This window comes from Microtus oregoni, unplaced genomic scaffold (assembly GCF_018167655.1).
Source record: "Microtus oregoni isolate MIOR12 unplaced genomic scaffold, Mior012 000005F_ref0000423, whole genome shotgun sequence".
NCBI classification, from domain to species: domain Eukaryota; kingdom Metazoa; phylum Chordata; class Mammalia; order Rodentia; family Cricetidae; genus Microtus; species Microtus oregoni.
Window position 1 is genome coordinate 19,201,259 of NW_024543064.1, and position 26,507 is coordinate 19,227,765.

The following is a 26,507-nucleotide window of genomic DNA, read 5'->3' on the forward strand; positions in this document are numbered from 1 at the left end:
CTAAGAGACCCCAGCGTGGGTTCCCGTGCGGTGCAGCTTTTGGAGCTCGGCGAGCTGAGGACACACAACGCCGGATCCTTTCAAGCCTCGGTCTGGATCAGGCCCAGGACAACCCGTGGAGGGTGGCAGCCCCTCCCCCTGGAGGGCGAAGGCACATCTGGGTTAAGATTCCAAATGCTGCTAGGACAGGACAACGGTGGGCCGGGCGAGGTCTGCGCAGGGACACACAGCCCGGGAAGGAGATACCCGCACAGTCTTCAGTGGGCACGGCCGAGAGTGGGCCAGGGGCTCGTGTGGAGGCGGGGCCGACTCCCCAGCGCGTTGGGGCGGGGGTCCGCGCCGGGAATGCCGCGCCGCGGGGAGTGGGCGGGGCAGCCCAGGCCCCGCCCCCGCGCAGGTAGCCAATGGGCGCGGCGGCGCCGGGTGACGGAGGGAGCCGAAGTGCGAGAGCCGCGGCGGCGGCGGCGGACGGCCCAGCCAGAGCGCGAGGGGCTCGGGGGCGCGCGGGGGTCTCAGTGCAGCGGCGGGGATCCGGGGCCCGGAGGCGGCGCAACCCGGGGCCGCCGGGAGGAGCGCGGGCGGTTCGGCGGCGGCGCGATGCCGCTCGCCCAGCTCAAGGAGCCCTGGCCGCTCATGGAGCTGGTGCCGCTGGACCCGGAGGTGAGTGAGAGGGGCGGGGGACGGGCGCCGGCGGACGGCCAGCCCGGATCCGCACAGGGGCGGGGCGGCCCGCGGCGTCCCTGCAGCCCCGCGAGGACGCGAGTGCCCTCTGGTCTCTAGCCCACTGTCCGGCTCCACCCCCCTGTGCTCCGGGTGTGCGTGTGCAGGGAGGGGACGGTTCTGCTAGGGCGCTCAGTACCCCGCTACGGTAGCCAGGAGAGGGAACCCCACGGGATGTTGAGATTTGACTCCCTAAGCACCCCTAGGACCCGTCCCGCTAATCATCTTTTGGGAGCTGTGGGAGGTGCCCCAGTCAGTGCAGATGGCAAAGGCTTGGGTCAGATGTCTGGGGTTCAACTAGAGACAAGGATCATGGGAATCCGGTTTCTCCCCGTTCCTTCTCCCCAAGAGCTCTCTTCGTTCCTCCACTTCTGACCTCAGGAAGGTAGCCCTTCTGGACCCATGGCAGTTATGAAAAGTCTCCTACTTCAGGTTATGCTGGAGAGTGGGCTTGCCCTTAGCCCTTGAGAAGATTGTCTCTGGTGAAGAGACTCAGCATCCGTCTTCCTCTCTCCCTCCTTCTTCCTTTCCCTTAGAAAAGGCTGGGCCTTGGGTAGTGTGGCTTTTACCACCTATTCTGTTCCAGAAGCAGCTCCTATCCTTCGAGGGCTTTGTGGTCCAACCCTGAGCATGCAGGAGGCCACTTTTGGTGGTGGCCCGTGACCCTAGGATCAAGGTCAAGTCTTGAACCAGCAAGTGTGAAACTTTGCCCTGCTCTCATGCTGGGAAGGGGGCAGGTGAAACTCTGCCTTAGCTGGAGCTGTTAGGAGGTGTAGAAGAGGGATGGAGACCTCACTTGACCCCAGAATCTAGATTGGTTTTCTCTTGGGCTTGAACCCTTCCTTGCCTATGTTTGGGTCCTTAAGGCAGTCACCATATTCCCTTCCTGTCAGGACCACAGGTAGAGAGGCCCACAGTGAGGACCCCAGGTCTTCAGGCACCCAGGGTTGGCTGCCCCTTTAAAGGGATGGCCTACACTGGCTATTGGAGGGTGGGCGCGGCTGGATTAGGTAACCAACCTGAAGGCGCAATTTGGAGTAAATTGTTCTGGGATCCCTGCCATGGGGTTTTTACAGGCCCTACACAGCCCTCAGAGGTTCTCTCGCTGACTCACCCTGGTAGGTGAGGAGCACTGCCCTGTGCAGCCCCTGTTGCCTCCCCCCTCTACCTCGGGTCTGGGCACAAGGCCCGCGGGAAGGCTCAGAGGTGTATTCCTTTGCCTGGGCACGCCCCTGCCACCTGGGCCTCTAGAGGAAGGGAGAGTTGAGCTGGGTATGGTTGGGGAGGGGCTTAGCCTCGAAATTCAGTGTTACACTAGCAGGGAGGGTAGAGATCTGGGAGCTCTGGCCTCCTCCAGGGCAGCACTTCCTGCTTCCCTTTGGGAAATCCTGAGGCCAGGGCCAACTTCATGGGGGCCAGGTTAAACCGGAAACATCTTAGTTTGAACAGTGTTGCACCTGAATTCGGGGAGAGGAGACTGTCGGATTTCCTGGGATGGGGAGAGGATTTTTTTTCAATGAACTTTATTTCAGAAATGCTGGGGGTGGCCCTTAGTCCATGCCCAAGTCATCTGGGCTTCTCTTTCCAGTGCCACAAATGAGCTTCTAACTCTGCTTCCTGGGCCTGACAAGGTGCAAAAAATAAAAGCTGGGTACTGCTGTCTGTGTCCCCTCCCCCAGGCCTTGGAGGGTGCCAGTGGACTGGGTGTTATTGTCTGAGTAACAGGAGCCATGGGGCAGTGAGGGTGTGCATTCCTGGTTGAGAACAGGGCCTTGCTGTTCTTAGTACAGATGACATGTAAGCGATACATGGACCTGACCTGCAGGTACTGGCGCCGTCGTGGGCAGCTTCCAGTCAGGAAGGAGGCAGGTAAGGGGGCTGGCAGGGGCATTTGGCACAAGAGGTCTGGATCTGAATTGTCCTGTCTTCCCATTGCTGTCACCAAAACTGGGCTGCTGGGCCGAGGTGGAATAAGCCAATGGGAAGTATGGGTGAGGATGCTACCTGGATTTTTCTTGGTTTGGGCAGAAATAGAGCTTCATCTGCAGGCCCTGCCTCACCAGGACTTCGCTATCGGCTGGGCATGGATGTTATGTTACTTTAATTTTCACAACCTCTTGAGATAGAAATGACTCCCATTTTCAGAGGGGACAGCTGAACTTGGAAATGCCGGCCCGTGCATTAATATCTGGACCAGGATTGGAACTCGGTGCTCCTGCTGTTTCCCACCAAGCAAAGGAGGCTTGAAGATGAGCATGGGTTGGGTTTAAACTGGCGCAGGTGGCAGGTACTCCGAGAGCAGCTCCGGATGTTGGCATACACTGCTCAGCCCGCAGGGCCCTTGTCCAGCCTTGGCCGAGGGCTAGCAGTGTCCTGGCACTTGTCCCCCAGGCTCCCACAGTGCACAGGGCTGCCAGTGCTGGGCTCAGACCTCCGTTCCTGGGGCTGCTTCCTGCCTGCAGGGCACGTGCTGTCTTTCTCCATCTGTTCTGCTCCCAGCTTTTTCAGGAGCTGCTCTGGACCCTTAGGTGGGAAGAAGCCTGCCTGTTAGGAAATGACTCCCAACTACGGGAAGGGGTGCAGTGCTCTAGGGCTCTGAGCAGATCTCCGTCCTCACAGTGCTCCTGAGGAAGATAGGAGAATGGAGAGCTCTAAGAAGACAAAGGGTCGTCCCTGTCCCAGGCTTTTTGCCCTAGTCCTAGGGTCTGGTTTGTGTCCCTAGCTCCCGCCCCTTTCTTTCCTTTCCTTTCCTTCCTTCCAGGGCCTTGTTTGTGGTAGGCAGGTACTCTACCTCTGAGCAAAACCTTCTCCCCTAGGCCTTTTAAAGAATTATCATTAAAGATTTATTTATTTATTTTATTCGTGTATGTGTGTGTGTGTTGGTGTCAGCAGGGGCCAGAAGAAGACACTGGGTCCCTTGAAGCTGGAGTTACAGGCAATCGCGAGCCGCTCGACATGGGTGCTAGGATTTGAATTCATACCCTCTGGAAGAGCAACAAGTGCTCTTAACCACTGAGCTGTCTCTCCAGCTCACCATAGGCTTTTTAGGACTTCCTTTAGTATTCTGAGCCCTCGAGTGCAACTGCTGACTAGGTAGATGTGTCGTCGTGATACGGAGGAAGAAACCAGGCTCTGAGAAGCAATGTGACGGTGCGGGGTCCGAGTCTTTGTGGCTACACAGCCGCGTTCCTCCCGCTGTCCCTCCCTCCTATCAGGTGCTCTCTGCTGTCTTCTCTGCCTTTCAGTCCTTTACTGAGAACCAGTCACTTCTCTAGAGACCTCGGTATCAGCTCTTAGAGAAACGCTCCCTGATAGTGGTACCTAGGGGAGGATCTTAGCCAAACAAGGCTGGGGGCGGGGGGGGGGGGGTTGTCCCTGAATTATGCTAAGGGGGAAAAAAATCTTGATAGGTCTTGTTATGTCTTCTCTTTCATCAGGGATTTAGACTTGCAGATACATGAATTAGAGTTATGGTCCCATGGCTGTCGCCTGCTAGCAAGAACCTACTCTGGCCCCCTAGCTGTCCTTGCTGGGTTGACCTTTCACCTTTCCTTTGATGAACTGTATCTTGGACCCTGGGTCGGTACTATGAGCTGATGAAGGACAAGTAATGCTGTGCTCCTGAGCTAACCTGGGTGCTCAGTGCTGTGGGTGCATGGGAGAGAATGAAGAGTTAGAGGCTGTGTGGACAGAGGAGGTACAAGAAGAGCAGGAAGGGTTTTCTTGGTAGGGTAAGTCACCATGCAAATGCTCGGTCATATTCATGATCTGGGGTCACTCAGTGGAAGCCCCAAAGAGGACCCAATAGTGCTTGCTTTGACAGTACTAAAATTGGAGTGAGCTGCGAGGTGGCGCACGCTTTTAATCAATCCCAGCTCTCGGGAGGCAGAGGCAAGTGGATGTCTGTGAGTTTAAGGCCAGCCTGGTTTACAGAGTGAGTTCTAGAACAGCCAGAGCTTTGCAGAGAAGCCCTGTCTTGAAAAACTGGAATGGTACACAGAAGACTAGCGTGGTCTCTGGGCAAGGATGGCCGCAGACTCAAGAAGCAGCCCATCTTTAAAATGTAATTATTATTGTGTGTATGTATACATGATGTGCGTACATACCAATGCATCTGCACACATGTGGGAGCCATAGGACAGCTTTGTGGAGTCTGTTTTCTCCTTCCACCTTTTTGCATTCCAGGGGTCAAACTCAGGTCTTCAGGCGTGGTGGCAGGTTCCCCTACCCTGATGAACCATCTCAGCAGGCCGGCGTTCCGTATCTTTAAAGCTTGAGAAAGGGTGTTCTTGTTGGTTGCCCTAAGATGTTATAAGGGGGATAAGAATGTCGAAATTCGTTGCCTTTGTCAAGAGCGCTGTTCAGGTGGATGTGGTGTGAGCTCTCACGGACAGATGTTCTCGGGGTAAATGCTGACAGACTCACTGCTTTACCAGATCACAAGACAAACCATTGTGTGAGTTAGTACAAAGACGCGAGCCAGGCGGTCGGGGTGGCGATGGTAATCATGGCTACAGTGGCTCCTGCTTGTGGGCCAGTCACATGCCAGGTGTGTGTACTGTTGGGCTTGATTCCTTGACTGTAGCAGCTCTCCATGAAATGTGTTATTTTTATCCCCCGGTTTACAGGTGAGGGGACTGAACTGTGAGAAGTAAAATGACCTCCTTGGGGGGTCATGCAAATGGTAGAAGCCAGAATTTGCACCCACTTCTGAATCCTTGTGCAGGGTAGTTGGAGGGTGATGGCTGTGGGTTTCGTGTTGAGGAGTTGGAACTTGATTCCGGCTTCGTCTCAGTCACGGAGGATGTGTGGTTTTCAGTGAACAGTGGCTGGGTTGAGAGATGTGGAGGAAGATGAGGGTTTGGAGTACCTCTGGAGGGCTAGGGCAGGGGCTGATGGGCAGGCTGTTCGTGCCTGAGGTGAAACAGTTCCTCTGTGACTGTGACATCTAGGTCTGCTGGGTAAGCTGGACTCAGCAAATACATCTGTTTAGTCCTGCCCTTAGGCCCTGGCCAATCCTAAGTGCGTCCCTTCCCTAAGTGCGTGCGTGTGTGTGTGTGTGTGTGTGTGTGTGTGTGCGCCCATGTAACACTTGACTCTTGGGGAGTATTAGGGACATTTAGGGGGCTCGGGGCAGGAAGGATGGCCTGGCAGGCAGGGGCAGTCACTCCAGGAGCAAAGGGGAATACATACTAGGTAGAACGTAGTTATGCCTGCTGCTGCTAAGCAGAGCCAAAGCTGCCCTATGGACCTGGCTCTTGGCTCCAAAGTCCCAGCCTTTGGGAGCCTCCTGTCTGTTTCACTGTACTTACTCTATGCCGGGAGGGGTGGGGACAGCGTCTTCAGTTGGGTTTCTAACCTCATAGCCTGTAGGAATGGAGAGACCAGCTATGGTACACCCCAGCATGTGTAGTTTCCAACTGGGGTAAAGTCCAGAAGAAGCAGGATAGCTCAGAGGTGGGTCCTCCCTGGCCATGGTACAGGCTGCTCTGCAGCGGGCCTTTCCTTAGCCAAGCCCTCCATTTGGGGCTACACTTCAAATCGCGTCTTTTCGGCTGTGTCAGGGTTCCATCGTTAGTCCTTTCTGAGCCCCGGCATCCTCCTCTACCCCCTGGGCCAGGGCCTGACTCCCAGGGCTGTTAGAAAGACTAAGCAGTGCCACAGGTGTGGAGCGGTGAGCCCAGCTTGGCATATGGTGGCCACTCTTATCTGCTTTCCTGGGAATCCCTGGTTATTGGGAAGGGCGTGTCCATATGTGAACAGTAGCGCAGTGGAGAAAAGCAAAGGCGTGGGTACAGCCATCACTTCACCTGCTGAGGGCTGTCAAAGTAGGGCAGGGACCAGGGAAGCCACCAGGAGGGACACCTTTCCCAAATTTGTCCTCTCCTTCCTTATAGCAGTTTGTGGAAGTTAGGGTATCTATCTGAGTGGTCCAGATGGGGATACGGAGGCCTCTCGTGGTTGGTTAGTTTGCAGTGATTGCACAGTCTGCCCTGCAGAGCGTGGCCGTGTGTGCTGCGTCCTCCCTAGGAAGGTACTGTTTGGGCTAAGACTCTGTAGATGATGGAGTGTTTGTTAGGAAGGTTGGGTATTCTCAATGCCCGCATCCTGGGAGTATTCTGCCTGGGTTGGGAGGGGCTGTTGCCAGAGGGCTTGATTCTTACCTACTGAAGCAGAGATGGAGGGGACCCATGTAGAAATAACTGGCTTTGCCGGGCGGTGGTGGTGCATGCCTTTAATCCCAGCACTTGGGAGGCAGAGGCAGGAGGATCTCTGATTCGAGGCCAGCCTGGTTTACAGAGCAAGTTCCAGGATAACCGGGACTGTTATATAGAGAAACCTTATCTTGGAAAAAAAAAAAAAAAGAAAAAGAAAAAAATAACTGGTCTCTATGGCCTCTGTGGCTTTGCTATTAGGAACACCCAAGGATGGAGAGTCCCAGCATGCATCTGTCCCCCTGAAGGTAAGTTGTGACCGTGCCCTCATTCTGTTTCTCTTTTCCAGAATGGACAGGCGTCAGTTGAAGAAGCTGGACTTCAGCCATCCAAGGTGAGGACTAGGGGCGGCGGCGAGGGAAGTCGTGGCCGGGGAAGGAGAGAGCATTGCTCTTGCAGCACCTGGATGAGAAGGCCCTGGCCCTATCTCTATGCTTGGGGCGGAGCCCACTGGGTTCATCTTCCCTTTCTCAAGGATGAAGGAGGGCACAGGTACAGGATCCAGGAATTCTGGTTGTCTGTCACCCAGGTCACAACACTTCCTGGGCTTATGTACTGGTAGTGGGGCCTAAGGAGGGTTTGGAGAGGTCTGTGTTCTGTGCTGACCTCCTTGGTGGGTGGAAGTGGGTGCAACAAGGACTTGGGGACATTTGGACCTGTGAACTGGAGTGGTGGGAATGGGAACCCAGCGGATCTTCTGACCACGTCCAGTGCCTTCCAGGTGGTTTCTTGGGACTCCCAGCTCCAAAGCTCAGGCATTGTCCCTCATCCCAGGTGTCTTTGCCTCCTTAGGATACTTACCCCTTGCTGGCTCTTTATTTTTTTTTTATTTTATTTTTTTTGATTTTCGAGACAGGGTTTCTCTGTAGTTTTTGGTGCCTGTCCTGGAACTAGCTCTTGTAGACCAGGCTGGCCCCGAACTCACAAAGATGCCTCCCGAGTGCTGGGATTAAAGGCGTGCGCCACCACCGCCCGGCTTGGCTCTTTATTTAAAAAAAAAAAATTACTGTTTTTATTTTTTGAGACTGGATCTTACCATGTAACTCTGGCTGGCCTAGAAGAAATCCACCTACCTTGGCCTCCCAAGTGCTGGGATTAAAGGTGTTAAAGGTGGTTGCCACTGTGCCCAACCCCAAAAATGTATTGCACTTTTTTTTTTTTTTTTTTTTTTTTTGGTTTTTCGAGACAGGGTTTCTCTGTGGTTTTGGAGCCTGTCCTGGAACTAGCTCTTGTAGATCAGGCTGGTCTCGAACTCACAGAGATCCGCCTGCGTCTGCCTCCTGAGTGCTGGGATTAAAGGCGTGCACCACCTGTATTGCACTTTTTGTTTGTTTGTTTTTGATTTTCGAGACAGGGTTTCTCTGTGTAGCTCTGGCTGTCCTGAAACTCATTCTATAGACCAAGTTGGCCTCGAACCCAAAGATTCGCCTGTCTCTGCCTCCTGAGTGCTGGGATTAACTTTTTTTTTTTTAAATTTATTTATTTATTAAGGATTTCTGCCTCCTCCCCGCAACCGCTTCCCATTTCCCTCCCCCTCCCTGGGATTAACTTTTATTTGATAATTTTGTATGTGTTTTTGTGTACATATGTGTGCATGTCCCTAGACATGCTGAGGTCAGTTCTCTCCTTCTGTTGTGTAGATGCCAGGGACCAAACTCAGTTTGTCAAGCGTGGCAGCAACCCTAGTTACCCACCAGTCTCCCACAGCTAAAGCCGTCTATGTGACCTTAGCTGAGTACCTTGTCCTCTCTGATCCTGGACTTTCTCATCTCTGTAGTAGGAAGAACGACACCTCAGTCACAGATCTGAGGGGGGGGAAAGGGGGGAGAGAGAGAGAGAGAGAGAGAGAGAGAGAGAATAGAGGGGCTTTGGAAGCCCTCTGGGTCTGTGCAAACCTAGATTCCAGGTACTCCACCCTACCCAGAAGCTCTTCTGCTTTCGGAGTCCCTGCAGTCAACTGTAATTTGGGGAATAGGCCTTTCCTGAGTAGAGGACAGATGAGGTAGTAACTGCTTTGCAGGCAGCGGGACTGCCTCGCTAGTTGCTCAGTTCTACTTCCTGCCCAGGGCCCCACCTTCTAGGCCTGGTCAGCCTAGCTCAAGTATGACCTTTGATTTGGAGTCAGGGTTGGTACTGGTGTTTACCTTGACTTAGCTTCCTCAGATAAGGTAACTCAGCTGGGTGTGGTGGGGCTGAGTGAGAGAAGTAGGCCCCTACCTCCTCCTGATGTTGGTTACTATAACAACAGAGCCTTGGGGGCAAGTAAGCCTTGTAGCTTGGAGTCGGTTGTCTCTGGCTGTGACAGGAGATACCTCCTGTAAAGGAGCTGCCTCTAGTTTCCTTGTAATAAAAGTAAGAAGCTGGAGCTGTGTGAGGCCTTCAGATCTTGGGTTTGAAGGTCCACGGGGGTTAGAGCGAAGGCTTGGGGAACTGGTTCTGAGCTCAGTTTGTTAAAGGGCCTGGCTTGGTGGTGCAGGCTGTAATTCCAGTACTTGGGAGACAGAAACGGGAGAATCAGGAGAAAGTACCCCTGGTTGGTATGTAGTAAGTTTTAGGCTAGTCTGGGCTATATGAGACCTGTCTCAAAACCAAACCAAAAGATTGGCTAAGTCGGGGAGGGGGCTTGTCTAGGCAGGACTTTGTTCATTCCACAGCCTAAGGCTCCCACACTGAGATCCTGGTGCGGGAAGGGGGTCAAGGCTGGGGATAGTGAGGCAGTGGGGCTCTCAGATGCCACACAGTGGAAAAGGCTGGACCTGGGCCTGGCAACTGGAAGCTTTTTATTTTGGGTTTTTTGTTTGTTTTCGAGACAGGGTTTCTCTGTGTAGCCCTGGCTGCCCTGAAATTCACTCTGTAGATCAAACTGGCCACCTGCTTCTGCCTCCTGAATGCTGGGATTAAAGGTGTTCACTACCACCTGGCTTCAAAATAGAGGCTTTGTGCTCAGTTTTTTCTTTTTTATTTACTTATTTATTTATTTTTTTTTTATTTTTTATTTTTTTCAAGACATGGTTTCTCTGTGTAGCTTTGGAGCCTGTCCTGGAACCGCTCTGTAGACCAGGCTGGCCTTGAACTCACAGAGATCCACCTGCCTCTGCCTCCTGAGTGATTAAAGGCGTGTGCCACCACTGCCCAGCTTTTATTTATTATTTTTTAAAAACATTTTTAAATGATTTGTTTATTCTTATTTTATGTGCATTGGCGTTTTGCCTGCATGTATGTCTGGATGAAGCTGTCAGATCCCCTGCAACTGGAGTCACAGATGTTGTGAGCTGCCATGTGGGTGCTGAGAATTGAACCCAGGTCCTCTGGAAGAGCAGCTAGTGCTCTTGACTGCTGAGACATCTCTCCAGCCCCTATTTATTAATTTTTAGATTTATTTTTATTTTATGTTGTATGTATGTTTGTGCCTCATATGTGTGTAGTGTCCGGGAAAACCAGAAGAGGGAGTCAGATCCTCTGGTGCTGGAATTAGAGATGATTGTTTGCAGCCATGTAGGTGCTGCGAATCAAACCTGGGTCCTCTGGAAGAGGAGTTTTGTAACCACTAAGTCTCTTAACCAATTAAGCCATCTCTCCATCCCTGTGTACAGTTTCCAGAGGTAGAGCAACATTTTCCAGTTGGGAAAATTATGTCACACAGAGCTAGGGGTCCAGCCTTGTTTGACCAGAGCCCCATTCCTCCCTGGCTGGTGAATCTAGAGTGCTAAAGAGGAAGAACACTGGGTGTCTCCCACCCTAGGGGGCTAGCACGGAGTGTGAGCTCAGCCACCACTGGACGAAGATCCCCAGTGGCCACGTCTTAGTGCACTAGGGAGCACTCAGCCTGCAGCCAGGACCACACCATTGGGTAGCGGATGGAGCGGGCAGATTGTCCTTCATCACGTATGTGTACTCCGTACTGTTTCACTGAAAGGGACCCCTTGCCCAAATGTACACCCCCAGCTTCAGAGAGCACCCAGGTGTGGAGGGAGGTGGAGACAGGAAAACTGGTTGGTGCTAAGATGGGGAAATAACATGCTTATGGGCACACAGAACCTACATATAGCGTTTCCTTCCCCAACCCCCCATTCCCCTCAGTAGAGTGATTAGTGACCTGAGTACATCCTAGCCTCAGCAGCATCATCTGAACTCTTGACGGAGTGTCAACCAGAGAGTGGTAGGTGAAGGAAAGGTGGGTGGGCTCTGGGATACCCAACTATCTTTCCTGCAGCATTAGCACTTGCCTGGACATTGAGTGGAGGTGCCTGGGGCAAGCTGCTCTTCCAGAGGGCAGAATAGAGCCTAACTACAATGCAGAAGAACCTATTTTGCTGGGTTTGATGATACAGTCCCTTAACCACAGCACTCAGAGGCAGAGGCAGGTGGATATCTGTGAGTTCGAAGCCAGCCTGGGCTACATAATGAGTTCCAGATTGGCTAAGGCTATATATCAAGACCTTGTCGCAAAACAAAAAAGGGACCACCTAAGGGAGAATGTGCTGTGTACAAATTAAAGCCTCCAAGTTTGTGCACAGTGTTGTTATATAGCGCTGGCTGCTTCGTCCTTACAGCTGGAAAGAGTGTTGGGGCTTAGCATCTATAGCGAAGGGCAAGCACTACTTGGATCCCCCTCGGTTCTGTAGCTCTTGGTATTCTCAGGAGCACCGGGGCTCCACTTACTTCCTCTCCCCTCTGGGAGTAGACTGGACAACCCAGGCCCCCTCCTCTTGCTCTCTCCGGAGCTGGACCCCTTTGAAGTGTCTGCAGGTCTATTTTGAGAGCTGAGTATCTCCCGCCTCCCTTCCTCTCTTCCTGTTTATTAAACCCTGATCCCTCCCGGATCCCTTGTGCTCCCCTGGCCCTGGAGCTTAGGCAGGATGTGACTCTGGGCTTCAGGGAGCCTCAGGCAGCCTCAGGTACTGAGAGAAACTTCTCTCGGATGACCGGAACTGTCCAGACTACCTGCTTAGCGCCCTGGACGCCTGCCTGGGCCTCTCTTCATTCAGCCTGCACTGAGGGAGAGCCTGTGGTTCAGTGGAGAGAGCTTTTGTTTACAGGTTCTTTTCTCCATGGCCCGTTTGGCTTCTAGAGAACCTTCTTAGCAGAGGGTGACCGAGACTGAGAAATAAAGACTTTTTGCCTGGGAGCACTGGCTTGTGGGGATCATTGCTCCCTTCTCAAGCACCTTGCTCACAATGCCCTTTCTTGGCATGGACTTTTTTTTTTAAGTCCCTTTCTGTTCAGCCCGTACCTGTTTATCCTCAAGAGCCAAGGTACCGTCTCACCCAGAAAGTCTTCAGGACCTCAGCCTGACAGTCTCTCCACCTCTGGGGCAGCTACAGCACCTTAACCAAAGCCCTGGGGCAGGACAGTTGGGTTTCGTTACCAAAGTATTTCTTTTTGGAGCTGCCTGAGAATGTGACCCAAGCCAGCCTTCTCTGTGCCTCCTAGTGTCTGTCTCCCACCTGGCTGAAGCAGGGGCTGGGAGCTGTCAGTCACAGCCAGAGGAGAGGCACTGGTGTTTAGTGCTTGCAGGAAAGCCTGGCTAGGGGTGTCGGGGGGGGGGGGGGTGTGAGGGGGCCTAAGGGTCAGTGATGAAGTGGGGTAAAGCTTTGGCTGGCTCAGGAGCAGGCTTTTAGTTTAGTTCCTAGCTGCCCCCTGTGCCACCCACATGGGTTTGGGCTTGTCATTCTTTGAGTCCTGTTTCCTTATCACTGAAAATCAGAAAAGGATCCGTCCTTGGGAGCTGTGCCAGGCCCAGGCCCAGTGAACCTACTTCAGCAAAGACTGAAGGAAAGAGTGACCACGTGGTTTAAATGACCCTGTGACGGGAGGCTCAAGTCTCAGGCTTCTTCCCAGGCCTGACCTGGTGCCTGGGACCTGCCCCTCCCTTGGGATGCCAAGGTGCAGGCAGCCTGCCCAGAGGCATGCTGGGAGTCATACCTGGAAGGCCCTGCAGATTTTGCCAGCTGGGGAAGGGAGTGTGGGTGGCCACTGGGGCCAGCAACTGACAGGTGGGCTTGACCAGGCACCAGGTCAGGCCTGGGAAGAAGCCTGAGACTTGAGCCTCCCATCACAGGGTCATTTAAACCACGTGGTCTAGAGCTCCTAGAAAACAAGGGTCAGGTGGCAGGGCTCTGGGCTTTTCTTCCTGCTACTCTGTGGAGGAAGTAAATACAGGGGCTGAATCTGGAGGAACAGGGCCAGGACTCAGGGATATAAGCTGATGTGTGTCCTCCCTCCTAGCCATCAGGGACTTTGAGTCCTCACACGGTTCAGCGAAGGCAGCTCTGAGACCATTTCCTTCCTTCTGCCCCTTCTGGTGCGCTGTTTGCCACGGCGCTTCTTTCCCTGTTTGTGGGGACTGGTGGGTTGAGGGAAGCCTGGCACAGGTGTTTGTGGCTAATCTTCAGGCAAGCTGCCCTGCCTGAAGTAGCAGCAGGAGCTTTGGTCCTGGGGTGGCATCTTTCACAACCCCACTGGCCGCCTATCACAGGCTTATCAGAGCCCTGTGAGGACAGGGAAGGGGAAGTACATTGTGCGTGAGGGGGCATGTGTTTCTACACTGGGCTGTCTAGAAAGGGTTTCCGATCACCAGCATGAGTGAGCATACGTGTTAGTTCCTGTGGGTGTGCTAATGTCAGAGGAGGTAAAGCCCCTTAGGAAGGGGTGGGCCCTGTCCATGCCTGCCCTCAGGAGCCCATTCCTCTTCTTGGGTCTTCTGACTTCTTGTCCATCCCAAGGCTTAAGATTAGTGTGTCTGGACAGAAACAGGACGAGGCAGGGTGCGGCCTGCTCTGTCAGGAAAGGAGTGTGTCAACTCCAGGCTGTGCCGGCCAGACTGACCTTGCGGACTCTTGTCCCATCTGTTGTTGGGGACCCCCAGGTTGTATATTTTCAAATGCTGAATGCATATTGTGTGGGCGTTTCCTCACCTTCTGGCTTCTGTTTACATTCCTGTCTCCCCTCACTGGGGGGTCAGGAGACAGAAAGGGTTGTGGCTTTGGACTCTCCCTGGGTCATAGCTCGGGGTCTGCAGTGTTCCCTCCTTCGCAGGGGAGCCTAACCCATTTTGAGTTCCTCCTTCCTGCTGAGAGGGAAGTGAGAAGGAGGGGAGCCAGGGACCCTGCCTTCTGGGCTAGGAAGGCTAAAAAAAGCAGAAGTTGTCAGAGTAACTGGCCCCTCTGGCTACCGGCTTGAGTCCCACCATGCAAACCCCAGCAGATTTCCCCAGGGGTGAGAGAGACTCTGACTTCTGTCCCAGAAAGGTGAGGAGATGGGTAATTTGTCTCCACGGGTGTCTGTCATCACGCCTCTGAGCACAGAATAGGTTTGGGGAAAGCTCTCTGTCCCCTGGAGTTTCCGGGTAGCTGCATCTGTCCCCAATGGGTCTTCTCAGGCAGAGTTAAGCAGCTGACCTCGGGGTGTGGTGAGCAGGAGTTGTGTGGTCTTGGCCTGACCACAGTCATACCTTCTGTCTGTTCCCCCAGATGACTCTGGGGGACTGGTCAGCCTGCGGTGTTCTTGGGGGTTTGATGGCACTGTTGAAACCCTTGGAGTCTCTAAGAGTGACAGCTTGGAATGGGAAGTCCCAGACTGACTTTAGGACTGAGAGACGGCAGGCTTGGGTGTGCAGGAAGTGGGCTCTGGCTCAGTTACCTGCCCACCCTTTCCTGGCACTTGAGGCTGCTGACTGCAGTCAGACAGGACCCAGAGGAGGGACCCGGCTCAGGGCAACTCTGTCATTGGTTTGTCTTGAATTTGAACCACAGTTTCCTGTTCCCTCAGAGGGCTTAGAGGTTTTAGGGATATTTGGATCAGAGTTCACTCAAGACGGCTCTCTTGGCTTCTCTCAATCCTGGGGCCACCTGGGAAGTCCCTGAGAAAGTTCTGGAAGACCTCACAGAGATGGGGTTGAGCACACTCTCAGTGCTGGGGCCGGCAGCTTTTGTTCCTCTTGTCTCTTCCCTAAGCACTGGAGAAAGTACCTACAGCGTTGTCCCCTTGTCCTCTCCTGGGGAATCCCTGCCTTGCTACCTGTCTGGGTCTGCCCTGGCCTGGCTCTCTCGTTGGGCTCCAGGCCCTGTCTCTAACTGATAAGCGCCTGTCTTAGTGAATGGCATACATGATAAATGTTGAGAGGCTCCCTTGCCTCTGTGTGCTTGGGTCCCTTCTGCCTCTCATAGGCACTGGCTCTCCCCCCACCCCACCCCCGGTGTAGTGGATATGTGCTGTGTTCTTGCCTCTTGGTTTAGGTCTCCCACCCATCTCTGTGTTGAACATGTGTGTGTGTCTTCGTCCCAATCTATCTCTTGCCACTTGGGGATATGGCATCATCTTATACTTCCCTGTTTGTTTACTAAATGTGTATATGCGCTATGCATACACACATTGTAAATATGTCTTCCGGCCCCTGCTTGATGGGTGTCTGTCCTTGTCTGCTGCTACATGCTAGATGCCTTTCTCTGCCTCCTGAGGACCTTCTCAGGTCCCTACTGTTCTAGGACCTATCTGCTCAGCCCCTGGGCTGGTTTGGGGCTTTCTCTTAGTAGGGAAGATGAAGGAGAGGGCCAGAGGGCAGACCTCAGGCACCGAGGAGGGGGGCAGAGAGAAGAAGGGAACAGAGTGAGGGTGGAAGTCTGGAACTGGGAAACCACAAGCCCTGTGTGATTGGCTGGCTTGGGCCTGGCCCAGCCCCCGCGCCCTCACCCTGCACATCCGCCTTAGGCCCAGCTACCTCCTCGGCAGCCCCAGTGGGTTGTTGCCTACCCTTGCCATGGTGCCGTGGCCCTGCTGGGCGGATGGAGCAGGACCCCAAGCTGCCCCGCCTGCGGCTCAGGGCCCTGCTCCCCTGGCTGCTCAGGAAGCAACGGTCCAGGATCGGCCAGACTCTGCCTGGCCCTGGCCCTGGCTCTGGTCCCCAGCAGGACTCGGTAAGTGTACCCGGATATCTGGTCCTGGCTTGGCAGTAGCCCCTGGAACAGGTGTTTGGGTAGCCAGTGTGGCCCAAATTAGCTTCTGCCTCTCTCGGCTGTGCTAGATGCCCGGACCTTGCCCAGACTTGCTTCATGGGGAAGTAAGGAGGCATCTCAGTGCTTCACGGCAAGACTGGCAGATTGGAAGGCCAGAGAGGTCCCCGCACAACAATGACCCAACGAGGGCTCCTAGATGCTTATCAAGGAACGTTTGATAGGGCATAGGGTCTCTGGCCTTAACCCTCAGTTGCTCCAGATGGGCATTGAGTGGGTTGACAGGGATATCTGGGTGACTCTTGGGTCTCAGTGTACCTCAGCCTTATCCATACACCAGAGAGTTTGCCTCATCTCATCCTGACTAGCAAGAAAGGCCTGGCTCTACCTCCCCATTATGAGCTCAAACCTTACTTCCTATTGTGGCAAAACCCAAACAGGTGGGGGGAGGGGAGCCTTAAGGGCGGGCCTGAGTTGGTCCCTACACCAGACCCAAGCCTTGGGTCAACTCATCCTGGTCATGTCTGCACCTTCCTTTGGGTCTGAGCAGGCCCAAGCATCCATGCCACGGGAACAGGGCCTCACTTGAGTTGGCCCTCTGATAGTCGGCCTTCTTGGCCATTGAGACCCTCTTGGTGCCCATGAGCCTGAAGGCTGCTGGGGTAGTGGTCTGTTGGGATGGCTTGGATAAGCTGTATGCCATGTTGCCCTGGAAGGGCCCCAGGCCTACAAAGGGGCCCGGGCCTACCACCTCTGTCCTTCTGTCAGGATGAAGGCGTCCTCAAGGAGATCTCCATCACACACCACGTCAAGGCTGGCTCCGAGAAGGCTGATCCATCCCAGTTTGAGCTCCTTAAGGTTCTGGGCCAGGGATCCTTTGGCAAAGTAAGTCAGAGGGCACCTTATTGGGAAGGCACCAGAGGTCATGTCTGAAATAGGGAGTTGGGGGGGCCTTGCAGTCCACCAAAGGATCACAGGTCACCTTTATAACCCAGGGAGAACAGAAAGTCAACTTGGGGTCCCAGAGAACTTATAGGTCAATGTAGGGCGCTTTAAGATGGTTGGGTTAGCTGCCTCTCACCCCCTCCCTGATTTTTCCTGCCCTCTGTCTTCCAGGTCTTCCTGGTGCGCAAGGTCACCCGGCCTGACAGTGGGCACTTGTATGCCATGAAAGTGTTAAAGAAGGCAACGTTGAAAGGTGAGGAAGAGTTCCTCCCTGGCCAGAACTGAAGCTGGGCTCAGGATCAGAGGAAGCCCGGGCTACAGGACTGGAGAGCTGGTGAGGGAGGTGCCTCTGATTTCAGGAGCCTCTAGCGTGGGGGCAGAGAGCAAACCAACCCTCAGCCAGCCCCTCCTTTTCCCTCCTCCAAAACCAAGTGAAGGCAGATGCCTAGAAGGAAGTAGTGGGGTGCAGAGGCTTGGGGTGGGAGACTCTCAGCCATCACGTTGTTGGGGAAAAGTGTTGTATCGGCAGAGTTGCTTCTATGGTGCTTGGAAGTCTAAGGGAGATCTCTCTGGCCCCATGAGAGAAGAGGCGGGGAGCCTGAGGGTATAGAAGCTGGGGACCCATGAGTTGAGGGCAAGGCCACAGAGTTGGGGGACAGAGAGGTTCAGAAGGGAGCCCAAGCCAAAGTCGAGAATTCTGGGGACTTAGTGCACGAGGATGGGTTGCTGGCTGTGGGTCAGTTGCTGACTCTGATTGGTCTGGGGGCCGATGTGGCCAGCAAGCAGGTGGAGACCATACTAAGCCTTGGCTGGGAGAGTAACCTGGAGAAAGGGAGGGGTCAGCCTTAAGGACAGATCTGCCCTTGGCCTACCAAGGGCTTTCTGACAGATGCTAGGGGGTTTAGTGTAGTCTGACCGTAGGATCGTCCCTCAGGAGAATTCGTGGGAGTCACAGGGAAAGTTTGGACCCCCAAGAAGGAGGAGCCATGAGGTGACTGGAAACGTGAGGTGTGTTTGAAAGTGGCTGGACTGGTTAGCTGCAGCGTGGCCCCTGCCACATCTAGGGAGAGAAATAGAAGGATTAGAACAGAGGAAGCAGTGATGTGGTTGGAAGTCCAGGGCACCCAGCCCACAGGGATGCTTCCTAGAGGTGGTAGGGTTTGAATCCAGTCCACCGAAAACCTGTTGATGGCCAGGATTGGCAGCTTCTGTTCTTTGTCCCTACCAGACATTCATGAGACCCCTAACTGAAGCATGGGAGGTAGAGGCAGGAGGATCAAAAGTTCAAGGCTAGTGCTGGCTACCTAGTGACTTTGAAGCAAGCCTGGGCTACATGGGAACCTGTCTCAAATAATCTTCTCCAGCAATAAAATAAGAAAAAACATCCGTAAACAAAGCTTGTTAAGAATGTCTACTTAGACCACCCAAGAACCGCATTTTAGAATGGTCTTAGGAACTCCCGTGGAAATGGGAAGGGTTGATAAAGGTGTGCTGGAGGAGGAACACGGCCAAAGTCCGGGACCTCAGGAAATAGGGTACCTTGGGGCATAACTGGGCAAGACACCAGGACTCTGCCTGGACTCTGTGAGGAGCGAGAGCAAGAGCAGCCGGGCGGTGGTGGCGCACGCCTTTAATCCCAGCACTCGGGAGGCAGAGGCAGGCGGATCTCTGTGAGTTCGAGGCCAACCTGGTCTACAAGAGCTAGTTCCAGGACAGGAACCAAAAGCTACGGAGAAACCCTGTCTCGAAAAATTAAAAAAAAAAAAAAAAAAAAAAAAAAAGAGCAAGAGCAGGCCAAGAAGCCAGGGCAGGGTGGGGAGGAAGGGGGAAACTGAGTGCCCCGAGGGTGAAGAGCCTCTGGAGTGCGGACTTTGAAGGCTGAGTGGGAAGTGGCCCATAGGGTTGGGCTTGGGGAGGCTGTGTTGGGTGTAGACTTTTAGTGACCTCTCTTCTCCTCTGGCCAGTGCGTGACCGCGTTCGGACCAAGATGGAAAGAGACATCCTGGCTGATGTGAACCACCCTTTCGTGGTGAAGCTGCACTATGGTGAGATCACAGACCCTGCCCAAGTGCCACCCCACTCCTCAGTGTCCACCTTTGCCTGTGACCTGCCTCATTCCTTGTCCCACCTCTCACGGGCCAGGCCCAGGAGCCAGGGACAGAGGCATAGGTCACAGGCCCAGCTGACTCCGCCTTGGCCTCTGTCCTCCCTCAGCCTTCCAGACTGAGGGCAAACTCTATCTCATTCTGGACTTCCTGCGTGGCGGTGACCTGTTCACACGACTGTCAAAGGAGGTAAGCCAACATCCCACTGCCAGGGATGCAGGACAGAGTCCAGTCCCGGGGTCCTGGGAAGCCCATTCTCAGTGTGGCCTAGGCCTGTAACCTCCCGGCTGCAATAAATGTCACACCGGCCCTGAAAGAGAGGCCGCCCCTGGCAGTGCCTCTGCGAGTTCCTCTGGGGATGGGCTGAGGAGGAACGACACCACTGTGGCCTCTAGTTGCTAAGGGAATCTCCCAACGCTTGAGGTGGAGTGCCACGGTCTGTGCTGATCTAGGGAAAGAAGCCCAAACCCGCCCAGGAAACTAGACTTAAGGTTCTTGCTGGGCAGTGATGGTGTACACTTTTAATCCTAGCACCTGTGAGGCAGAGGCAGGAAGATCTCTGAATTCAAGACCAGCCTGGTCTACAGAGTGAGTTCCAGGACAGCAATAGATAAACAGAGAAACCCTGTCTCAAAAAACTAAAAAACCAAACCAAACCAAATAAAAAACAATAAAAGGCGTAAGTTTCTTATACTGTCGTTCATATAAAAGAATATAATATAAAGGATCCAATATAAAAGGATGTGAACTTAATTTTTAAAGAATCGGTACCATTAATACAATTCTTCTTTGGAGGGAGAGAACCAAGCTTGGCCAGGCATGCTGGTGCAGGCCTGCCATCCCAGCTACTTGGGAGGCTGAGGTGGGTGGATTACAAGATGAAGGCCTCCCTAAGCAACGAAGAGTAAACAGGGCTCAGGATGTAACATGGAGGTTGAGAGTTTGTCTAGTATGTGCAGGGCCTGATTCACTCACTAGAAATAAAAAATAATAATGCACACTTTCTTAGAAATAAAATACCTGGAGCTGGGCGGTGGTGGCGCATGCCTTTAATCCCAGCATTCGGGAGGCAGAGACAGGCGGATCTCTATGAGTTTGAGGCCAGCCTGGTCTACAGAGTGAGTTCCAGGACAGCTAGGGAAACCCTGTCTTGAAAAACAAAACAAAAGACGAAACAGAAGAAAACAACAAGAAAACAACAGATGTGTGTGTGTTGGGACATACGCACACAGATGTGTGGACATGCGTGTATGTGGAGGTCAGAGGACAGAAAACAACAGATGTGTGTGTATTGGGACATATGCACACAGATGTGTGGACATGTGTGTATGTGGAGGTCAGAGGACAGCTTGAGAGAGAATTGGTTCTCCTTCCATCATGGGGGTTGGTTCCAGGAGGATAGAACTCCCACTGCATTGTCTCACTTACTCAGAACCAAACTTTCAGTATTTGAAAAGTTAACGCTTAATTAGGCGATCCGTTTTCACGATTCAAAAGTAAACATTAGTGGTACAGTCTGGTTACTACAGCTCCCTCTAGCTCCCCCCACCACCGTTGTTTTCCAGATAGGGGTTCTCTGTATAACTCTCTGTATAGATCTCACTGCCCAGCAAGAACCTTAAGTCTAGTTACCTGGGCGGGTTTGGGCTTCTTTCCCTAGACCAGGCACAGACCGTGGCACTCCACCTCAAGCGTTGGGAGATTAAGCAACTAGAGGCCACAGTGGTGTCACATATAGTTGTCCTGCAACTCGCCCTGCAGACCAGGCTGGCCTCGAACTCACAGAGATCCACCTGCCTCTGCCTCCCAAGGGCTGGGATTAAAGGCGTGCGCCACCACCGTCCAACTCTTATTTAACCATCTCAGGTTCCTTTTTTTTTTTTTTAATTTATTTTTATTAATTGTGTATACAGCATCTGCCTGCATCCCTGCAGGCCAGAAGAGGGCACCAGATCTCATTATAGATGGTTGTGAGCCACCATGTGGTTGCTGGGAATTGAACTCAGGACCTCTGGAAGAACAGTCAGTGCTCTTAACCTCTGAGCCATCTCTCAGCCCTCAGGTTCCTTTTATAAATACATTTTGAACATATTCTGAGTCTCTACACCCACTCTCTTACCTGAGAAGGATTAGTTTCTGTACACTGTGCTAGGCTTGGCCTCTCAAGTCAGTAAATCTTGGGTTGTTCTGTATCGGGATGTGGAAAAACTCCCTGTTCTACGTTACAGCTGCGTAGCTCTTGATTCTGCCCGGGAGAGGCAGTTAATTCTAGTCTTTTACTCCTGGGTACTCGGATTGTTTTACTCTTTGCTGTTTCCGAACTTTAGCACAGTGAGTGACTTGTGTATTGCAGAAAGGTATGTGGCATTGCACTGTGTCCCCAGGGCAGACCCTCAACACCATTGCACTATGTCCCCAGGGCAGACCGTCAACACCCAAAGGCTGTGGCTGCTCCGTAGCCCGGCTCTTAGGGAACAGGATGTCCTGGCTGAAGCATGTCTCTCTCCCTGCAACAGGTTATGTTTACAGAAGAGGATGTCAAGTTTTACCTGGCTGAACTGGCACTGGGTCTGGACCACTTGCACAGCTTGGGCATCATTTACAGAGACCTCAAGCCTGAGAAGTGAGTGAAACTCTTGGCCTCTCTACAGGGTATGGAGCAGGGCCACTCGAATGGAGGTGGCTTGGCTCTCCTCAGGTTCTTACCTTTTTGGGGCTATCAGGAAGTGGTTGGAGGGGTAATGGCAGCAGCAAATTGACCTTAGGTAATTCGGGACTGCCTGATCCGTAGTGCTATTACCAAAGGCCACCAGGCAGCTGTGTCATGTGTCCCATCCTGTCTAGTGACGTCAGAGATGCTGCCGTTAAAGATCACATCCTGATAAGTCTGTCCTGTGGTTTTCCACAGTTTACAAATGCAATGCCTTCCGGTGCTACCTTAAGAGGTAGGACAGTCTGGTGGTCGAGGTAGGCACACCCCAAGTCAGGCATTATGGTGCATGGCTGTGGTCCTAGCTGCTAAAGAGACTAAGTCCAAGAGTTTGAAGCCAGCCTGTGCAATATAGTAGATACTGTGTTTAAAAGAAAGACAGGTTCCTCAGACATTTATATCCTGTGGAGGAGAGTTACTTTCCTGAGATGTAGTTTTCCCTTTAGCAAAATGGGGCCCTAATGTCACTGTCGGGCCTCCGTTCTACCATTCTCCCATTGGGTAGATTTCGACCAAGCCCTACTTCTGGGCAGGCCCAATTTCCTCCATCCCATGGTACCACCCGAACCCACATAGTGTCTGCTGCTAAGGCTCCTGACCCATCTCTCTGTTACAGCATCCTTTTGGATGAGGAGGGCCACATCAAACTCACTGGTGAGTGAAGTGTATTGGACTCCAGGGAAGGATGGGAGGGGTCCTGATAAGTTTTAGCTGAGGTCTGGGAGCTCCCTCTGCTACCTCAGAGATGGTGCCAGTTATATACACGAATCCAAAGCCCAGGGCCTGGCTATGTTATTTATTTTGTTTTGTGTGTATGGGGATTTTGCCTGTGTGTGTGTCTGTGTCCCTCATGTGTGCATTGCCCACAGAAGCCAGCGTCCCCTGGAACTGGTCGTTAGCCATCATATGGGAGCTGGGAATCAAACCTGGGCTCTCTGAAAGAACAGCTGGTGCTCTTAATTGCGGGGCCACCTTTCAAAGCCCCCAGGTCCCAGTTTAGAATCACAGCTCCCCACCACAACCTTCAAATACCCGTGGGTTTCAGCTTTCTCTTGGTATCATGGAGGTGATCCCCTGTTCTGGCCAGGGAGCTCAGTGTGATAGCAATGAGGATGGCAGGGGTCCTAAAGATGGCTTCTCTGCCTTCCATGCTACAGACTTTGGCCTGAGCAAGGAGGCCATTGACCACGAGAAGAAGGCCTATTCATTCTGCGGGACAGTGGAGTACATGGCCCCCGAGGTGGTCAACCGCCAGGGCCACACCCACAGTGCAGATTGGTGGTCCTATGGGGTGTTGATGGTGAGTGTCCTGGCAAGAGTAAATGATCCGGTCCCAGACTCAGGACTCAGTTTCCCTGTGTGTACAGTGAAGAAGGATCGTCCGGCCCTCCCTCGTCTCCCAGCTACACGTGCCCTGCACACCTGCACCGTCTTTCCCTGGGAGATGCACGGGCTTCAGTCCACCCAGAGTGCCCTGCACCTGACATGGGGTTTCTCCTCAGTTTCCAGCTTCAGTGCTGTTTCTGGAATCTAGGTTGGGATGGGGGCAGACGCAGGCACGGTCCTCGCTCCAGGTCGACTCTAAAGTCCAACAGGCCAGCAAAGATCCTGGAACTGGAGTAGCCTGGGAAGGAGGAAGAAGATGTGGGAGACAGAGATCAAAATTGCACCCTTTTTGTCCTACAGTTTGAGATGCTGACAGGCTCCCTGCCCTTCCAGGGGAAGGACCGGAAAGAGACCATGACCTTGATTTTGAAGTAAGCGCCAATGCTGCCCTGGCACTAGTATGGTCTTCCTACTCCCACCCCAGTTTTGGGGCCAGAGAGTCACCTTTTTCCACAAACCTTTGTCTACGAGGGCTAGAGGGAGGTATCCCCTGCCTTCACAGAGCGTTGCCATCTACCGGGGCCAGTGGGAGGTGTCCCCAGACTCCACAGACCCTTGTTGTCTACCAGGGCCAGTGGGAGGTACCCTAAAGTCTTTGGGAGGTGAGTTAGTGGCTGGCTTCTCTGGACCGAGCTGGGAAAAAGACCTGGACAAAGGGAAGGGGCTCTGGGGCTTCTGGGGTGAAACTTGTCACTCATGAGACCTGCGGCTGTTCCAGGGCAAAGCTAGGCATGCCCCAGTTTCTGAGCACAGAAGCCCAGAGCCTCCTGCGAGCCCTGTTTAAGAGGAATCCTGCCAATCGGCTTGGTAAGCAACCCCAGCTCAGGGGAGGGGGCATGGCAGTGGGGAACAGGGTACAGCTGCAGCCTAGGCCACAGGGCCACATCGGGGACTGAAAGGAACCGTTGTGCTTTGTGTGAGCAGACAATGCTGCTGGCCACCCTGTTTTCTGGCTCCATGTGTGGTGTTGGGAGGGTGACCTGTGTGTAGGGGGAAGGCAGGAACTGAGTCATCCCTACCCACTCAGGGACAAGGACAGAGGCCCCCACACAACTTCTCTGCCAAAGTTGCTGGCTCAGGAGAAGGCACAACGAGCTCAGGAGTGAGAAAGGTCCCAGGACTAGCTGTGACTGTCCCCACTTCCTGGCACCTAGCAGGCACTGTAAATATTTGTTGAGTGATTGGGTACCGTTTATGAGCTCCGTGATTGGGCAGGTGACTTTACCACTCTGAGCCCCAAGTCTTCTGTGTTGGTGGAGACAGTGATCCCAGCCTGGCTCCCCAGGTTCTTTGAGTCGGAGAAGGAGGCGTCTGTCACATACTGGAGTCTACAGTGTTTGTTGACTTTTTAATTGCCCAGTCCAAGTCCCTGTGTTGAACTGAACAAGAGTTTGTCTCAGGGATGAAGAAGGCAGTAGGAGAAGGACAGAGATGGGACCTTGATAGAGCTCAGAAGTCTAGCTTCTGTCCCGACTGTCACTTGGCCAGGTTACCTGTCCTGCCTGGTCCTTCCTTCTGTCTGTACACTGGGACTTGATCATCAGAGGCCCCGTAGAGGGTGCTGAGTGGGCTGAGGGCTTCAGGATGATGGATGCAGATTCAAGGCAGGGCGGGCCCGGCCTGTGTGCTGCTGCAGCAGCCGGTCCAGAGTTGGGGGACAGGCTCCGTGTCTGAGGTTGGACCTTCATTTGGCTTCTTTCAGGCTCAGGTCCTGACGGGGCAGAGGAAATTAAGAGGCATGTCTTCTACTCCTCCATTGACTGGAATGTGAGTGAATTTGTTTACACCATGGCTCTCTGGGGGACACAGGAAGGGTGGGAAACAGGGCCTCTGCCAACTAGGACCTCAGATGTGGGAGATAGAAGGTGAGCAGCCCTTGAAATGCCCTTGGAGGGCAACGCCACGCCCTGTGGGACACGACTGGTCTCCCAAGGCCTCGGACTCACTGTTACTACTGGGCTAGCCTCCACTCCTCCTGCTGGAGTCACCATGGTGACTAGAGCACATACCCCACCTTGCAGAAGCTCTACCGTCGTGAGATCAAGCCACCTTTCAAGCCAGCTGTGGCCCAGCCCGATGACACCTTCTACTTTGACACTGAGTTTACGTCCCGCACACCCCGGGGTATGTCCCTGATCTGGTTAGTCTGTCTGGGGCTGGGCCCAGTAAGCAGATCTTTGGGGGAATCCTGGGATACAGAGGCCTCCAAGGACTCTGGGAGCTCAGGTGTGTGGGTAGATAGGCAGTCTCTGGCTCCGAGGGATTTATACTCATCCTGGTCTCATACTGCCTGGCTGCCTCTCTGTGGCTCTATGGGCCTCTTTGTTCCTGGGAGAGAGAATGAGATGTGGGGGTGGTTTAGGGCACAACAGGAAAGTCGGGACCCCTGCCCCAGGCATCTTCCAGCCTGCTGGGAAGACTAACCAGCTCAGGCCTCCGCTCGCATCAGACGTGAGGAACTTGACCTAGCAAACCCGTGACAGGGATAGAGCCTGGCAGAGCAGAGGTGGCAGTACCCACAGGTTGGGCGAATGTAAGAATGGATGTCGGCTTCTGGTGCTGAGGCACCTTGGCTCATCTGGGACATTCAGACAGCCACAGACCTGCCTCGGTGGCTACCGAAAGCCAGTGTGGGGACTTCCGGGAAGGAGCGTGGGAGAGCTGACGCTCTGGCCAGATACTGCCAGTGGATGGGGACTTGCGTGTTGGTTCTGCAATGCCTTCCTGGAGGGTGATTTTTTTTTTTTCTGTGTGGCTGGCACACTGCCGAGGACAGCAAGCCCTTCTGAGCTGTGTATCTCTTTATCCTCCAAGTCCATCCCAGGTCCCTGCTGTGTATCGGCCTTAGGAGAGAATGGGCAGACCTGGAATAGTGGCCCATAAGTCGAAACCACATGGCTCATGCTGTCAGTGGGAAGGAGATTCTAGATGGTCAGAGAAGCAGCCTCAGGCAGCGTTCTCGGGAGGGCTTATGAACTAAGCCTTGAATGATGGACGAGGAGTAGACTATCTAATCCAGAGGAACAGCGTGTGTGGCCGCTCCGAGGCTCTTTTGAGAATATGGAGCTCCACTGTGGCCGAGCTGCCAAAGGGAAGGAGGGGGCCACGTGGATCTCACTTGCCAGGTGGTGGAGAGCATCCCGCTGGCAGGTGCAGAGGCCAGGTGGCCAGCAGACTGTGTGGTTGTGACTGTTCCTCTCGCTGTGCTCACGATAGAGAGAGAGGTGGACCTGAGATGGGGAGGCTATGGGGGAGGCATGGTGCACCTGGCTTGAGCTGGGGGCCCTATGTGGGGGTCTCGCATTCCTCGTGTGGCAGGGCAAGGATGGTCTAAGTGACGTTTATGTGTTTATATTGTATGCATTAGCTGTTTGGGGTTTCTGTAGCTCAGGCTAGCTTGGAACTCTGTGTGTCACCCAGACTGGCCTCAAACTAGCAGCAATCCTCCTGCCTCGAGCTCTGAGGGCCGGGACTG

At 53.6% G+C, this 26,507-nt stretch overlaps 1 protein-coding gene across 1 annotated transcript in view; it reads left to right on the forward strand.

Moving 5' to 3' along the window:
* Positions 1-444: 444 nt before the first annotated feature.
* Positions 445-26,507, forward strand: part of Rps6ka1 (ribosomal protein S6 kinase A1) — a 39,496-nt gene continuing 13,433 nt past the window's right edge. The window contains exons 1-13 of the mRNA XM_041652195.1: positions 445-660; positions 7,225-7,269; positions 16,655-16,771; positions 17,003-17,084; positions 18,796-18,876; positions 19,046-19,125; positions 21,453-21,559; positions 22,263-22,300; positions 22,804-22,946; positions 23,333-23,403; positions 23,751-23,839; positions 24,735-24,799; positions 25,054-25,156. Coding sequence (XP_041508129.1) covers positions 598-660; positions 7,225-7,269; positions 16,655-16,771; positions 17,003-17,084; positions 18,796-18,876; positions 19,046-19,125; positions 21,453-21,559; positions 22,263-22,300; positions 22,804-22,946; positions 23,333-23,403; positions 23,751-23,839; positions 24,735-24,799; positions 25,054-25,156 — 1,084 coding nt within the window. The 5' untranslated portion in view covers positions 445-597. The remainder of the gene's footprint in view (positions 661-7,224; positions 7,270-16,654; positions 16,772-17,002; positions 17,085-18,795; positions 18,877-19,045; positions 19,126-21,452; positions 21,560-22,262; positions 22,301-22,803; positions 22,947-23,332; positions 23,404-23,750; positions 23,840-24,734; positions 24,800-25,053; positions 25,157-26,507) is intronic.